The sequence below is a fragment of the Macadamia integrifolia genome, unplaced genomic scaffold, assembly GCF_013358625.1.
Source record: "Macadamia integrifolia cultivar HAES 741 unplaced genomic scaffold, SCU_Mint_v3 scaffold1525, whole genome shotgun sequence".
In the NCBI taxonomy this organism is placed as follows: Eukaryota; Viridiplantae; Streptophyta; class Magnoliopsida; order Proteales; family Proteaceae; genus Macadamia; species Macadamia integrifolia.
The window spans coordinates 103013-120025 of NW_024868245.1; the positions used below are offsets into that span (position 1 = coordinate 103013).

The following is a 17013-nucleotide window of genomic DNA, read 5'->3' on the forward strand; positions in this document are numbered from 1 at the left end:
ACTAATACACATCGATACGATACGACATGCCTCGATACGACTCTATGAAAAATATAAAATTGAGGTAAAATGTACGTTTCGGTATGTATTGGTACGTATCGGTGAGTATCGGTATGTATCGATCGGTACATATCGGTATATATTAGCACGTATTGGTGAGTATCGATATATATATATATATATCGGTACGTATCGGTGAGTATCGATACGTATCGGTGCTACAGTCATATAATGGCCAATATGGGTAATTTTTCAGAAAAAAAACGATTTTTTGAAGGGTTTTTGTTCCAAAGTTGTTGTCAGCCATATTTTTCCCTAACTAAAGTGGAAATCAAGGTTGGGAACAAGGATTTTACATTTATGGGACAACTACAGACCTTGAATTCTTAGTACAATACCCTCAATTTAGTGTTTATGCATAATACATGTTATCAATAGCTTTTTTTAACAAATTCTTTATGCAAAAGTGTTTAAAAAAATGTTTTCTATCCATTTATGTGTGTATCTTTAGCGTATCTTAGTGTATCTCCGATACGATACGATACCCTCCGATACGTATCTTAATTTTGACCGACCGATACAACGACCGATACCGATACTTTAATCCTTGCTTAAGTCACTCATCATCTCTAAGTTGAAATGTGTAAAGCAGTTTCTCTCATTCACTTTCAAATTCTTCTTCTTTCCATGATCTATAAATACACTTATTAAATTTGGTCATAAAATCTGTGTGCCTCTTGTTTGCAAGACCAAGCTTCTCAGGGAACTTTCCTAATATATGCCACAAACAGTGTCGATGAGAAGTAAACTTGGAAAGACCTCAATAGCTGCTTTCATGCCCTTTCCCTGGTCAGTAATTATTACTTTAGGAGCTATCCCACTCATTGCTCTACGCCAGGTTTGCATTAGCCAAAAAAATGTCGGTGTAGACTCACCGGAAATTAAAGCACAACCAAGCAATGTGGACTAAAATTGATGATTCAGTCCTATAAAAAGAGCAAATGGGATTCTTGTATTTGTTTGTGAGTTGTATAAAAACACACTATATCCCCAAAATTGATATTGATCATGCCTTCCTTTTGCATCAACCCAAAATACATTTCGCAAGCATTGTTTGTCATTCAAGTCAATGGCATAAAAGAAACTAGTATTTCTTCTCTGAGTCTTTAGGCAAACATTTCTCTTTATCAAGTTGAATCCTAAAGTCCTTCTCAAGACAACTGACATTTTGGTAACTAATGCATTGTTTAGACAACACAGCAAAAAAATTATGTCTGAATCCCAGAGGCTTGCAAGATACCAATGTTGTTTTTAGTGATTGGATCTATTTGCTTGTGATTCTGAAAGTATTGTGTTTAGGCTGGAATAAGATCATGGTTGTGCTCTTCAATGAAACCAACTAGAACCCATTCCCATTTTCTTTTCTTTTCACATGCATGCCAGCCATGCAATTTGTCTTATGACAAGGTCGTTCCTTTCTGACTCCAATTGACTTTTTCTTGCTTCCATATCCAGTGCAAGCAAAATTTGCATCGATAAATTCTCCACTCCACCTAGATCGACGAGTATTTTTCTTCATAGTGTCAAATCCTACAGACCAGGCATATTAATTATAAAATGAATATGCTTGTTCCGTTGATTTGAATTCCATTACAATAAAAGGGTCCAGATTTGCATCATCTTGTGTGAAAACAAAATGCAAAGCCGGAAAATTCACACCTACTTTATCTTCTCGATGCACCTTGTTATCATCCTATTCATTTCCTTCCATTTCATTTAATCTACATCAGAATCATCCATTGTTCATCCACAGATTCCAATGAGAGAAAGCATGAAATAAGGAGTATAAGTAATGAAATGTGCATCTGAAATAACTATAGAAAATAAATGGAGTAAAGTGACATGTTGTAAAAGTCACTAATAAGCATGACATAACCATGCTAAAATAGAGAGAAGCACACAAATAAAGGGGAAAAAAAAAGAGGAAAGGAATATTAGAATCATACCATATAAACAAGAAAATGAAAACAAGCAGTTTCCTTGTTTTGATTCAGCAGCCACCTATTTATATCCTTGATTTGCTTTGTTTCTCTTACATGAACTGTGTTTGGTCCCTCAAATCCTATTGATAGAGTATCATTTGACACTTGACACCCACAATGCTATCTTTCAGTTCATATGATCCCCAAAAATCTGATTGCACTCAATTTGTGATGATTTCAGAAATAATCTATTTGACAACCAATCCCCATAAACAATAAAGGATGTGCAGCTTCAATGAAATTTTAGGCTTCTGCACCTTGCTCATGAGAAAGTTTGGGAGAAAAATATGTTAAAATATGTACCAAGATATGGGGAGTGTCCCTATCGTGGATGAGTTTAAACTTCCTGCTTTAGTTTATTTCTTTCCCTAGTTAGGATAGATCTCTACTTACTAATTAGGATAGACTTCCTATTTTATCTTGCTTGTGGCACAAGGACTTGGTTTCCTAGTTTGATTGTACCACTTTTGGTGTTAATAAATATTGATGGTAGGGGGGGACTGGACGTTACATTCGGCTGCTCCCCTCTTGCAGTCTCTCTTCTCTTCTTCTCTCTCAATCTCTTTCTCTCTTCTCTTACTCTCTCAAGTTACTGGTTATAGATCTTGGTTTCGTAACAAAAGGCATAAAGGAGTTAGGACTAAGAAGCGATTCTCATGTAAAGAAGAGAGACAGGAAACAAGAGGATTTTGATTAATTGGTTAGGGGTAAAATAGAAAAGGGTAAAGTATAATGGCAACTAGTGAATAAGAATAAGAAAGAGGGGTATTAATATGGAAATCAGAAAATAATAATAACTCAACAAAGCATCATCTTCAACCTGGATTCTGGAAACGAGAACAATGATGAAAGAGTTGGCTTCGGCAATGAGATCTTCCTCATGAGAGCTCCATTCGAAGTGGGACTTTGAAGTTGGACTTACAACTATAGCCCCTCTATGAATCAAGTACCAGCAGTTCCAAACAGCCCGAGAAAAAGGAGACGTAATCCTCTAAAACCAGATTTGGGCAAACTCCATAGTTGCAGGTTTCTTAGAGGGCTTGAATCTCAAGGTATGGGAATCTATAGGGTATGAATCTCCCTAGGCAGGTGAATCAATACTCCAAAAAAAACAAGGTCATATTACTGGGGCAGATTATGTCTGCAAGAGTCTTTCTTTCATCTGGAATTGCTGCTGGTTGTTGAAAAAAAACGAAACAGAGGCGGAAATCAGACCTGGTTGGAAGGAAATATCACAGCAATAACAGCAAGTCATGGAGAGAATCACTCGATCAGCATGAAAGCATCGACCAACCAGGAATTATCACAACGAAGCAAGAAGTTATTGAGAGAATGAAAAGAGAAAGTCGATCTTCCCATCAAGTCCTTGGTTTGAACCTTAGTTCGATGGAGTGAACCAAGCACTAGCAGAATCGCAAAGATCTTCAACCCAGACAGTAGCAATAGCAGTATATGAAAGCAACAAGAAGTTGCTAGTAGCAGCAACAACCTTCGATTCAAAAACAGCAACCAAAATTGATCGAACCCTAGTTCTTCTTCTTATAAGAACTAGGGTTTCACCAGTAGCAAGAGACCTTGGAACGACTCTCAAAACAGCTACTGGTTACAGCTCTGATACCATGTTACGAAACCAAGATCTATAACCAGTAACTTGAGAGAGTAAGAGAAGAGAGAAAGAGATTGAGAGAGAAGAAGAGAAGAGAGACTGCAAGAGGGAAGCAGCCGAATGTAACATCCAGTCCCCCCTACCATCAATATTTATTAACACCAAAAGTAGTACAATCAAACTAGGAAACCAAGTCCTTGTGCCACAAGCAAGATAAAATAGGAAGTCTATCATAATTAGTAAGTAGAGATCTATCATAACTAAGGAAATAAATAAACTAAAGCAAGAAAGTAAAACTCATCCATGATAGGGACACTCCCCATATCGTGGTACATATTTTAACACCGGCACCCGATGTTGCTACTTGCTTACCTCGGCACCCTGATGTTTCTACTTGGTCCCCGACAACCTGATGTCGATAAATGCTTATCCTCGCAACCTATTGTTGCTACTTGCTACCTATTACCTGCCTTCCTTGGGAAGTGTCTTTGATGCTACTGACTTTATGGTGTGGATGATTGGAATTCTCTTTGTGCTCTCTAGCGTCTACCACTATTACTCAAGGCCGGTGTTATGTTTAATTTTCTATTCTTGTTGGTCTAAGCTGGAAGTTTTCTTTTCATATATGTATACTCCAGCTTGAGGGGGAATGTTAAAATATGTACCACGATATGGGAAGTGTCCCTATCGTGGATGAGTTTTACCTTCCTACTATAGTTTATTTCTTTCCTTAGTTAGGATAGATCTCTACTTACTAATTAGGATAGACTTCCTATTTTATCTTGCTTGTCGCACAAGAACTTGGTTTCCTAGTTTGATTGTACTACTTTTGGTGTTAATAAATACTGATGGTAGGGGGGGACTGGACGTTACATTTGGCTGCTCCCCTCTTGCAGTCTCTCTTCTCTTCTTCTCTCTCAATCTCTCTCTCTTCTCTTACTCTCTTAAGTTTCTAGTTATAGATCTTGGTTTCGTAACATATTAAAATATGTACCATGATATAGGGAGTGTCCCTATCGTGGATGAGTTTTACCTTCCTGCTTTAGTTTATTTCTTTCCTTGGTTAGGATAGATATCTACTTACTAATTAGGATGGACTTCCTATTTTATCTTGCTTGTGGCACAAGGACTTGGTTTCCTAGTTTGATTGTACTACTTTTGGTGTTAATAAATATTGATCTAGGGGGGATTGTACACTCCCCATATCGTGGTACATATTTTAACAAAATATAAGAAGCATATGGAAAGAAAAAGTACAAAACAGTCATGAAGCATGTAATTGAGATGCCGTAGTACCATTGCCTTGTAGTGTATCTTTAAAATCTTGAAATCACCCTAAATCTTCACTCCTCTCAAGTCCAGTACCCCAAAAGAAAAAATGATGTTGAATATTCGTACTTTAAACTAGCATCAGCTATGGACATCGTGATGTTTGAATCAATGAAGAATTTCAAATACAAAACAAACACTACGTACCAGAAATGGCACATCGGTCAGCTGCATAGTGGGCACCTAATTATAATAAGGACCTCACATAATGCTTACAGACACAGAAGTGAGTTTGGTGCCAATGCAGCTAGTAATTGAAGCAAAAAAAGAAACAACTCAAAGCAATAGAATGGGTATGAGCAGCATAGTGCCACAAGACCCAAACGAAGTCGGGTTTAGGACAATGAAAACAGAGTAACAATTTATTTTCTTATAATAAATACAAGCAACACAATTTTCTTGATTAAATTATCCTTGCACTTTGTCCTCCCTGGCCTTCTACAAAAGTTTGATAAGGATTGCCAGGCAGACAATCAGACCACCTGACGTCGTGTTACAAAGATGAAACTTCCAAGTGGCCAATGAAGATAGTGTATTCTCTAGAATTCCTACGCAAGGTTCTTTGGCTTCCATTCATTCCTCCCCTAATGAATCTCCTTTGTTAATCAACTGACCAGAAACCATTGTTTTGCCCTAAACCCAAGTTTTTTTGCTAGATAGTTAAGCGAGGGCAGACATGGCGCAACGGTAAGGTTGCTCCATTATGACCCAGCAGTCGTGAGTTCGATTCAGTAAACAGCCTGCTAAGCAGGGGGTAAGCCTACGTCCATTACGACCCTCCTCAGACCCTGCAGTCGCAGGACCAACTGAGCTACCACCCCCTTGGGGTATCCAAGTAAGGTTTGGTTTGCCTTGGTGAACCGGATAATAGTAATCACCTTCTGACAATTCCCAACACCAATCCAGCTCCATTGCATTGGCGTTCTACTAAGTCCCTCATCTTTGAATTATACGGAATCAAGAAAGGTTAGCATGGCATGTTCTTTGTTTCCTTGATTTTCCCTATAACAAGTTGAATCAAGGGAAGGGAGATGGCGTAAATCCAAACATATCAGTTCTTTCTCCTCAGTGCTCTACACCATTAATGAACAAATTGTTCTGCACTTCGCTCTAGTATGTAATTTTATGTGATCACCAACCAACTATAATAATATCCTTAAAATGAACCAATTTCCAGAAGATCCAAATCCTAAAGGGAAACAGATAATAGAATCATATTATCTTGGGGGCAGCCAAACACAGAAGCTAGTTATCAATTTTATAAAGCATTTCTAAACAAGAACATTTGAAAGAACCCAAAAAAATAAAAATAAGAACAAGTAACAAATAACTGGAAAAGCTTAAAGAATAACTACCTGAACTGGGATGAGCATGAGCCATTACTCGTTCCAGAGTGGATTCATTCCCCTCCACCTCCCAAAGCGATCAGGGATTACGGAGAGAACTTGAAAAAGGAGCGGTAAGAAACGAGTTGTAAGTTTTTTCTATTGTATGGGTCCCATTTCAAAAGAGAAGAATGAGGGATAGAGTGACTCATATGTAAAATGATTTAAAAACAAACTCAATTTCTATAATAAGTTTTCTTTCACAATCTAATTCCCTTTATATCCCAATTCGATGACTTAAAGTGTGGTTCACCAACTGACTTTGAAATTACCTTTAAGTTTTTCTTTGATCAATCATGTATTTGTTAAGAAGGGCATTTTAGCTAAGTAAAAATAGGACACAACATATTTGTAACCTACCTGATCATAAACACAGTTTAAGGTAGGAGAGTATCAGTAAAGATAGGCCAGGTGTAGAGGGTGATTGCAATTGTCCCTTGAAGCTATGGTGATGTTTTAGAATCAATGAAAACTTGCGAATACAAAACAAACACCATGTACCCAGAAATGGCACACTGGTTCAGTCAGCATAGTGAGCACCTAATGATAATAATGACATAAAAAATTCTTACAGACACAGAAGTGAGCTCCGTGCCAATGCAGCTAGTAACTGATGCAAAAACACACAACTCAAAGCAATAGAATAGGAATGGGCAGCATAGTGCCACAAGACCCAAATGAAGTCAGGTTTAAGACAATGAAAACAGATGAGTGAAGTAACAAATGCTTTCTCACAATGAATACAAGCAACACAGTTTCTTGATTAAATTATCCTTGCGTTTCGTTAGCCTGGCCTTCTACAAAAGTTTGATATGGATTGCCATGGAGACAATCAGACCACCTGGTGGTGTGCTACATAGATGCAACTTCCAAGTGGCCAATGAAGATGGGGGTATTCTCTAGAATTCCTAAGCAAGGTTCTTTGGCTTCCATACATACCTCTCCTAATGAAGCTTCTATGCTAACTGACAGACAAGAAACCTTCTTTTTTGCCCTTCCCAAAGGGCTTTTTTTTCTTCTTTTTAGTTAGGTCCCAAAGAGAGTTGAACTCATGACCTCTTAATCGTGAGGTGTTGGTACTTACCAACTGAGCTACACCCCTTGGAGCACCCAAATAAGGTTTGATTTCCCTTGGTGAATCAGATAACAGGAATCACTTCCCTACAAATTCCCAACACCACTCCAGCTCAATCACAGTAGCGTCTACTCAGTTCCCCTACTTGGCATTATATGGAATACAGAGAACAGTAATCAACCTAGCATGTTCTTTGTTTCCGTTAAATTATAACAAGTTGAATCATGGGAAGAGAGTTGGTGTGAATCAAACATGGTAGTTCTTCAGATTATTAACCCCACACCTAATGAACAAATTGTTCTGCACTTCGCTCAAGTATGTATTACGCAATCACTAAGATATTATCCTTAAAATGATAATAAAAAATTATTCAAACCTACAACATTAAACCAATTTCCGGAAGAAGATGCAAATCCTAAATGTAAGAAGACAATAGAATCATATTATCTCAGAGGTAGCCGAACCGAGAAGTTAATCATCAATTTAAGAGAGTGTTTCTAAACGAAAACATTTGAAAGAACCCAAATAAGAAACAAAGCAGAAAACGCAAAACCCAGTATCCAAATAACAAATAACAGGAAAAGCTTAAAGAATAACATACTAGAACTGGGACGAGCTCGAGCCGTTACTCCCAAAGTCCTCAGGGATTATGGAGAGAACTTGAAAAGAAGAGAGAGAGAGAGAGGGAGATCACATTTCTGATTTCAAAGTCTCAAGTCTCTGACGGATTAATTTTTTGGCAACTGTGATGAGAATTAAATGTTTTTTTTTTTCTGATAAAAATGAAAATGAAATGAAACTGGTTAGTTGGGAAAGTGGGGTCAATTCTAACATGATTCAACCTATGTGATTCTAGGTTTAGTATGAGTTTGAGGGAGTAGTCAGGCCAAAGGTCTGAATATGCTTCGTCAGCAAATATATATATATATATATATATATAGATGTAGATAATGTGTTATGAATTTGTAAGGCTGGCACTAGACTTGCTGATCCCAATGGGTTTTCAATGGTTTGGATTAGGGATGTATGTGTGTTAAGGAAGCCCTTACCCTATCTCAAGCCGGCACCTAATTTTTTTTTTTTTTAAGGGTTTGGGTGGAAAATAATCCTCTGTTTTTCTTATCCCTGTGTTTTCCTTGTTTTGCTACCTGCAGAACACGACACGTGGACAACTTTAAGATCAACGCACCGGATGTAATAATCCTCACCCAACCTTGACCGTTGGATCCTCTGTTGTCCACGTGTCGTGTTCTGCAGGTAGTAAAACAAGGAAAAACAGGGATGAGAAAAACAGAGGATTTTGATCCGGTTTGGGTTGGGTTTTACATTCCATATGTGGGTCTAGTTTAAAAATGTTAAAACATTATGGTTGAATCATATCCTTTTAATTATAATATTTTCTTAAGATGTTATCGGTGCAATATTAAATCAAATTATATAATAAAGTTTGTCGTGATTTAAAATGTTATATGAATGATCATGATCTAAATAAAAAGATATGATGTTGAATCATATTTTTTCAACTGAAATCTTTTTTATAGATGTAAGATCTTGGGGCATTTTGATCATTGCATCATCATAAGTTAATACCTTCCTAAAACCCTTTGTGTTTGATAGCTTAATATAGCTTCTAAATTTATTTTTTTTTTTTTTTATAAAAAACTTTTAAAACGTTAGCTACCTTACATGTAGTTTTTTTTTAAACATTAGGTACCTCTCTTCTTTTTTCGGAACAGAACGTCAGGCACCTCATGTATAAAGAAAATAGATAGAACATAGATAACATGAACATATATGTCCATTGAATTTGGGTATTAAGCATGATTCAATGGGTATTAAGCATGCCAAGTTGCTATGTCACAATCATAATTAGCCATGATTTATCAAAAAAAAAACAAAAAAAAAGCATAATTAGCTGCGTTGGAAACCCATAAAGATTGAACAAATGAATTACATTCAAGCTCTATATAATCTAAACCAGAAATCTTTGACTTTATTTTGATGGGTGAAGCTATGACTTTGAGAAGCTATCTCAAATTGCTTTGAGTAGCTTATGGTGGATATTGGAGAAGGATGTGAGGATCTACACTCTTATATTATAGAATCGACTATGTGCCTCTATCCATCCAGCTTGTAAGAAGACATAACTCATTTATCCACATACTTTCTTAATTCTAAGTTCCAATATTTTACTAGGGAGCTGATCACTGAGTAGGCACTGTTGGTGTGTATAATAATATGACGAAATTTCACTTCATGGTTAATGGAACCTATAATCTGACATCTACGAATTATTCATGTATCAACAGATATATAACAATCTATCAGAAAAAAAAAAACCAAACCAAGAAAAGGGTTATTATTGTTACCAACCCTATGACACTTTTCGAATATGTCTAAATCTCAAGCAGAGGCAGGTCAAGGTCCAATCGAAATGTACCATCAATACCAACAATATGGTGGAATCAACCAAATTGGAATACCTTGTAACTTCTATATATTTCACATCACAATAAGGACCCATGTGGGATCTTCTCAAGAATATTATATTATAATTTAATAATAAATTTATTTAATATAAGATATATAGCACGCAACAAAAAGATTAGAGAAAACCCCGCTTTAATACCATGTAAATATCTAACCTAAATGCTCTAATTATATTGAGTGGAGGAACCCACAGGTATTTGAGGGGACAAAAAGTTTATAAGCACTGATGTGAGATTATTGCCCACCACCCCCCATCCCGCCAAAAAAAAAAGAAAAAAAAAACCGGAATGGAACCAGAATTGAAATCGAAATTGGGGTTGACTGATTTTGATCCGAATTAATTGATTTTGCCAATCCAATCTTAAATCCTATAACCCCGTGGACTGAAGCAAAAATTGGATTACAGAGGTGCCAATCAGCCTTAGAAGCAGAACTCTGGAGAGGAGTCTTGGAAGCCTTGCAAAACATTAAGAAAAGGAGGCCTGAAATGTGTTTATTGTCACATACCTGGTACCTGTGTTAGAGTTGAAGTTACTTAATGTCAATAATTATGAGGGATAAGCGTGGAGATTGTTCAATTTACTGTTTGATGCTTTTCACATACTCAACTTGTTATATGGTTGTGCTATTATTTATGTTTGCTGGGGGTTCATCATCCTAGCCCACTAGCTGAATGTTAGTTTAGACTTGGTGGTTAAAGAGGCTTCACCATCTTCAACTACCTTCCATTTGATGTTGAGTTACATAGACTTAAGTGTAGCCTCTTCACTTGCCACCTGAATGCATTTACAGCATTTTATAATTTGGTGTAGATAACATATTGAAAAAAAATCTCCATTCAGCCAATGCACTGAATGTATTTTAACATGATTATTTCAAATTTTTTTTTTTTTACTTATTTTCTCTTTTCTTCGCTAACCATGTGGGCTCCACATACGTGGACTCTATGTGGATGCCGTTCCTTCCACCACTATTGGTGTGGCATGATAGATTCTCTTTACATTGGCAATGTGAGGAACGCTTTTCAACAAAATAGATAAAACTACTAATCTCATGGTGACTATGATAATACACAAGCCAATCACAAAAGTTTCGAGTTCGGCCAATTTGATCCAATTTCTTATTGATTTGTAATCGTGTCACTATTTGGTTTGGTCCAATTAGATTCGATTTTACATGCATACAGAAGGAAATGGAAAACCATTATCGCTTTTTTTTTTTTTTTTTTTTTTTTTTTTTTTTTTATATATATTTTTATCGAGTTTGGTCCAGTTTTGTTTTCAGTCGATTTATTCACTATTTTAGTTTCATTTTACTTTCTACGTATACCATAAAACAAATCGAAACAAATTGATAATGGTTTGATTTGATTCGATCCAGGCTAAAGAAATTAGTTTTGGTTGATCCGACCAATTCAAGCTGAAGTTTAACACCTTTATAGGGTTTCTCTCTCATAGGATTCCTAAGGAGTTCAAACAGGATAGTTAGGGAGACACAAAAGTTGTGGCCGGTCTCTAACAAAACCCAAGTGTGGGCTTAGTTAGAACCCTAGCTAGAATGCTATATGGGATTTATGTAGCTGACATGTAGTTTTATGAAAAATTCAAGAAAAAATCATTAGTTTTTTATTTGAGAATTAAACCTACATTAAAAACCTGGAATCAGGATCTGAATCAGTCTTCGTTGATATCAAATAAAAATCAATCAAGAGCGATGAAAAATTGATCAGAATTGGTCCTATTAAGCTCTAACCCTACTTTACTAATTTTAATATGATCTTGATTCTTACGCACTAAGCTGAATTTGTTATGTCAACTGGTATAGTTTCGGCAGCGAATAGATATCGAAATCGTATCAGATCAAAAATGCCAAAATCATTCGAAATCTCTTTCAATTTTTAAACAGTCGATTTTTATATCGATACCAAATTGACACCCTGCTAGCTACTCCTAATCAGATTAAGAAGTCATAATTTTTCTTCTAAAAGCAAATTTAATTTAAAATTAACTTTTTTTTTGTTGGTAAAAATTTAAAATTAACGACGTGTTGTTATTATTGTAATAATGGCCGGCACCGCACCATAAACGTAAAAGAGAAGTAAAAAACGGAAGAGGAAATATATTGAATAAAGAAAGACAAAACATTTTCCCTCTTCTTCTGTTTGTCGCATGAGAGAGAGTCTCTGTCTCTGAGAGCTTTGGAGATGAATTTTCATGGCAAATTTTACAAAGAAGAAGAAGAAAGAGGAATTCCTTCTCATTTCTATTTGATTCTTCTCCATATTGGTATTGGGTTTCGAAGAAAATGAAAGTGATATATGATTTGATTGATTCCCTCTGAAATTTGAAAGTTTTGTCCTCATTTCGCCTTTCTTTACTTCATTTCTTGTGTTTTGTTCATTAGGGTTCCGTTCCATTGAGTTTCTGCTTCATTTTCGTAGAATATATTTATAAAACAGGTTAAGTGTGGTGGGAGACCGGTTTGCGTAATTTGTAACTGTTTCTGCGTTGGATAAGGAAGTTGAATGACCCTTTTGTGAGATGGTTCAAATTTCTTCTACAAATTTTCTTTTCGGTTCTCCTTTCTAATTGGGTTTTGTTTTTTTTCTTTTCTTTTCTCTATTGGTTTCATCGATTTTTGTTTGGTTTATGATCTGCTGTATCCGCGAAGTGCTGTTTAGTTGGTATTGCATTGATGAACCACTGAGTTGAGATTGAGACTGTTTCCCTCCTCTATGGTTTCGTTGGTACTGCTAGTTTTTAGTTTGAAACGGTGGATGTTGATGCAAATGTTGCTGTGTAGGAGAGTAGAAGTGCTTGTTGATTGTTGAAGCAGACCAAATTCTCATTGGATCTGTAAGGATTTTGAATTAATTCTGTTGGCAAAAGTCTCTGTGTTTTTCACTGAATCTGGAGTTATATGGTTGATTGGTGGGGGAGTTTGGTTTGATGGTCCATATTTTGTTTGAGAATGTGTTGGCAGGTTTGTTTGGTCATGGGATTCTGTTAATTTTTAGTTAATGAGTTGTAAAAATGCCAGTTTTGAAGGATTATTAGTAGGGTTTCTCCGTTTCTGGATATCCGTGACTGGTTACAGTTTTCTAAAGGGTTTCTAAGGATGAGGAGAACCAAAATAGATCCTGCTGGTGGGAAGAGGTTAAAATTGCCTCATATTTTGCTGGCTGTATCAGTTTTGTACTTGGTTTTTATAGCCTTCAAGTTCCCTCAGTTCTTAGAGATTGCTTCTGTGTTCAGTGGGGATGACAGTTTTGTTGGTCTGGATGGATCAGCAGTGGGTGAGGAAGATTGGGATACCAGCAAACCCTTCTTTAGTTCTGTTTACAAGGATACTTTTCATAGAAAATTGGAAGATAATGAGTACGTGAATGCACCACTAATGCCTCGTAAGGAACCATTCCAAGATGAGACCGGAAATTCTCCACCTGTCAAGCCACGTCAGCTGCACTATGGTCGGATAACGGGTGATGTTTTGAGGCAAATGAATAAGACAATGGGTCAGTCTCTGCTGGAGAGAATGGCTGATGAGGCATGGACTCTAGGACAGAAAGCATGGGCAGAAGTAGAAAAAATGGATCCCAAAGAAGCTAATCCAGGTTCTGTACTTGAGGGGACACCAGAGTTATGTCCTTCATCTATATCACTAGATGGAGAAGAACTTGAGAGGGGGGACAATGTTATGTTTCTTCCTTGTGGTCTTGCAGCAGGTTCTTCAATAACAGTGGTGGGGACACCCCATGCTGCTCATCAGGAGATTGTACCTCAGCTTTCAAGATCAAGACGTAGGGATTCTAAGGTTTGGGTTTCGCAATTTATGGTCGAATTGCAAGGGCTCAAGGCAGTGGATGGGGAGGATCCACCAAAAATTCTGCATTTGAATCCGCGGTTGAAAGGAGACTGGAGCCATTGGCCAGTCATTGAACACAATACATGCTATAGGATGCATTGGGGTGTGGCTCAAAGATGTAATGGTTTATCATCAGGCAACATTGATGATATGTTGGGTAAGTTCTTATCTTGCTACTTTCAGTTTATCTTATTTATAACAGAAACTGTTGGCTAAGTATGCTACCACTGAAGTCATTAAGAATCTATATGTGAGTTTGTAAAAGAAAAATCTTAATCATAAGGTATAGAGGTGTGTACTATGAAGGAAATATGTATCCCGTGGATTGGGATAATTGGAGGTACTATGTGAAGTAAATCTCAGGACCTTTTGTTTAGGTATATGATTTCCAAAATATTACTGGACAAGTATAGGGGAGCAAATTATTTGCTCCATGACTAGAGATATAAAAAATAATTTAAAAGGATCATGATGCCATTTTGTAGGCCATTATCTCCTTGTTATGCCAATGCTGATGTGGAGCATTGTCAATGCCTTGTGCACAGGGGTTCCTGTTAGGATTAGGTCTTGAAAATAGTTAGTGGTGTCTGTGCAATCATTCTTCTTGGATGCTACCAAAAAAGTAATGACAGCATGAAGGGGAATACTTGTGGTTTTGATGAGAAGATCAAAGTTAAATGCTATTTCATTTTGTGCTTTTTATGTGCTAAAGGCACAACATGAGGAAATATGCATTGATTATTGAGTAATTTCTAAACAAGAACTAAGCCATACTCAGATATAAGTATCCTATTGAAATGAAGAAAGAAAAACTAAAATAACACATGCCTGGATTTCTACACATACATAAGAGATAGTGGACAGTCTTAAAAATATTAATATCATGTAATTGCCTTATTACAGATTTACAGGCACGAGAAGAATGATTGCACAAGATTACGGGTTTATATTTTTTAATTCCATTCATGGCATATGGTTGTCTTTGACATTGAGTTATCTGAGTTAGTGGTGATGCACCAAAGGAAAAAGGCCTGATTTTCTGTCCAGCCGTGTTTACAGCTACTTTCTTTTGTTTGTTGGTCTGTAGATTATAGTATGAACAGGTTTATTGGGTTGAACTATTGAGGAATCTAGCAGTTTCAATTAGTTGATTTTTTTTGATAACTTTCCTAATGAAGGGGGGCTGGGGGGTGGATGGGGGAGGAGGGATGAAAAGACATCACCATGTAAAGACCACAAACATAGTTCATACATACAACTTCAGCTAACCAACATTCATGGTTGAAATATGATTAGTATGGGCCAAAATTACTTATGCATGGGGTGTTAGTTTGGGTTGTCTTCTTTATTTTTTCTGTTACCTATTTAATCTTTAGAAGTAGTAGGAGTTTGGGTCTAGAATTATTGGGATTTGAAGCTTGGGAAAACTATATATAGAGATGTGGTTAAACCTAAACCATTGGTTATTATATGGAGTTATGTTAGAGAAAACACCAAAGAAAAACAAAGAAAAGCAAAATAGATTCAGGCAAGACACAGAGATTTAATGAGATTCACACACCGATGTGGTGTGCTACGTCCTATCGGCCCAACCCCTCTACTACCTTCACAAACCTAAAAAAAAATCCCATTCGGGGCACCACCAAAATATGTTAGAGCGGGTCAATCTTCGAAATGGGTCAAAATTCGAGACAAACATAGCAAGTTATGTTTAGCTAATGGAGTATTCTTAATGCAATATGAAAATTTAGATTATGGACCTCAGAGGAAGTAGGCCCAACGATCAATTTTGTGATCAGATCTAAGATAAAGGAAGCAATTGCGTTATTAAGTGAAGAAATCAGATTGTTGGAAGGGGAGTGAAAGAGATTAGATTGATCTTTTTGGGAAGGATAATAGATAAAAATTGTGGAAGAAGAAGGAGAAGAGAACATAAGAGAAGAGAAGAAATCAGGTATGGAATAACAATCCCATTGCACTTCTCAACAACACTAAAACTCTTAAAAAAAAAACTCTTCTTTATGCAAATCATCTCTAATTGATTGGGAGGGGGTGTATGATATACATAAATATTTTCTAAAATTCTTAAGTTGACTCATAGAAAGACTTCTAATCGAACTCACACATTCATAAAGTAAATAACTCAAAATAGAACTCTATCGAGCTATTAATTATTCTAATTTAATTCAAACACTTAAATTAATTACTAAACCTGTATACTAAATTTATCCCTACCAAGGTTGTCAAGGCATCGCCTAGGCATCCAGGCGGCTCAACTTGGACTGGCGCCTTGTTGGTGTCGCCTTAATTTTTTACCCTTTTCCATCACCTTGGGTCTCCTTGCGCATCGAGAACTATGATCCCCACTTTGCAGGCTTATAAATTTGGCCCATTACAATAAAACCCCCCAAAATAAAAGAGCCCAATCTATAATATAACTACCAAAGGTTAATTTCAGTTTATTGGACTGCCACCAGCGCCTTATGTGCCTCCCAAGCTTGCGCATAGACCTCTCTGTAGGATTAATGTCTAATGCAACTGCATCAATTCTTCCTTGGTTAAAAAAAAAAAAACTTGTTTTCAAGTTTCGTAAAATGGGAGGATCTCCAACACACGAACAACATCACCCTCCTTGATTCTAGTGAAGGTGACGATTAGACCACGATCCAACGGTACAAAATCTTCGGCAATGTGGAAGATAATGTGGAAGCACAAATTCAACTAGTTTGATGAAAAGATCAACCAATTTATGCTCTTCTATGGGTGATTCTTCAATGAGAACTTGAGCCACTATGTCTTCCATCGTCAGTGATTCGTCGTCTTGTTTTATCCATTGTTCAATGACTAAGATCAACTTATCAAATGAAGATCCCATATATTGGATATGATCAACGTCTGGTTCTTAAATTCTTTATGTTATCACTGAGTTTTTTCAATATGAAGTTGATGGCAGATAGCAAACAAGAGGGTAAGATCCTTGGTATTAACGACTGGGTTTGGCTTTGATACCAATTAATGTAATATTAAAATCCAGATTATGGGTCTCAGATGTAAGTAAGCCCATTGATCAAATCTATGATCAGACTTTAGATAAAAGGAAGCAACTGCATTGTCAAGGAAAGAAATCAGATCGATGGAAGGGGAGGGAAAAGAGTTGAGAATGAGCTTCTTGGGAAGAAGAATATATAACAGAGGGTGTACTACATATATAAAGACCTTCAA

The 17013-nt window shown here is 36.6% G+C and overlaps 1 protein-coding gene and 2 long non-coding RNA genes across 3 annotated transcripts in view; 2 read left to right on the top strand and 1 right to left on the bottom strand.

Annotated features, from left to right (window-relative positions):
• Positions 1–599: 599 nt before the first annotated feature.
• On the bottom strand, positions 600–8294 carry LOC122064101. Its single transcript, XR_006135582.1, has 3 exons — positions 8039–8294; positions 6333–6421; positions 600–1781 (listed from the first exon to the last, which is right to left on the bottom strand). It is a non-coding gene; the product is annotated as an uncharacterized LOC122064101 (long non-coding RNA).
• Positions 6338–17013, top strand: part of LOC122064102 — a 29257-nt gene continuing 18581 nt past the window's right edge. The window contains exon 1 of the long non-coding RNA XR_006135583.1: positions 6338–6447. This is a non-coding gene — a long non-coding RNA (uncharacterized LOC122064102). The remainder of the gene's footprint in view (positions 6448–17013) is intronic.
• LOC122064099 (hydroxyproline O-galactosyltransferase GALT2-like) overlaps positions 12053–17013 on the top strand; it is a 17067-nt gene continuing 12106 nt past the window's right edge. The window contains exon 1 of the mRNA XM_042627816.1: positions 12053–13948. Within this exon, the coding sequence (XP_042483750.1) occupies positions 13045–13948 (904 nt within the window). The 5' untranslated portion in view covers positions 12053–13044. The remainder of the gene's footprint in view (positions 13949–17013) is intronic.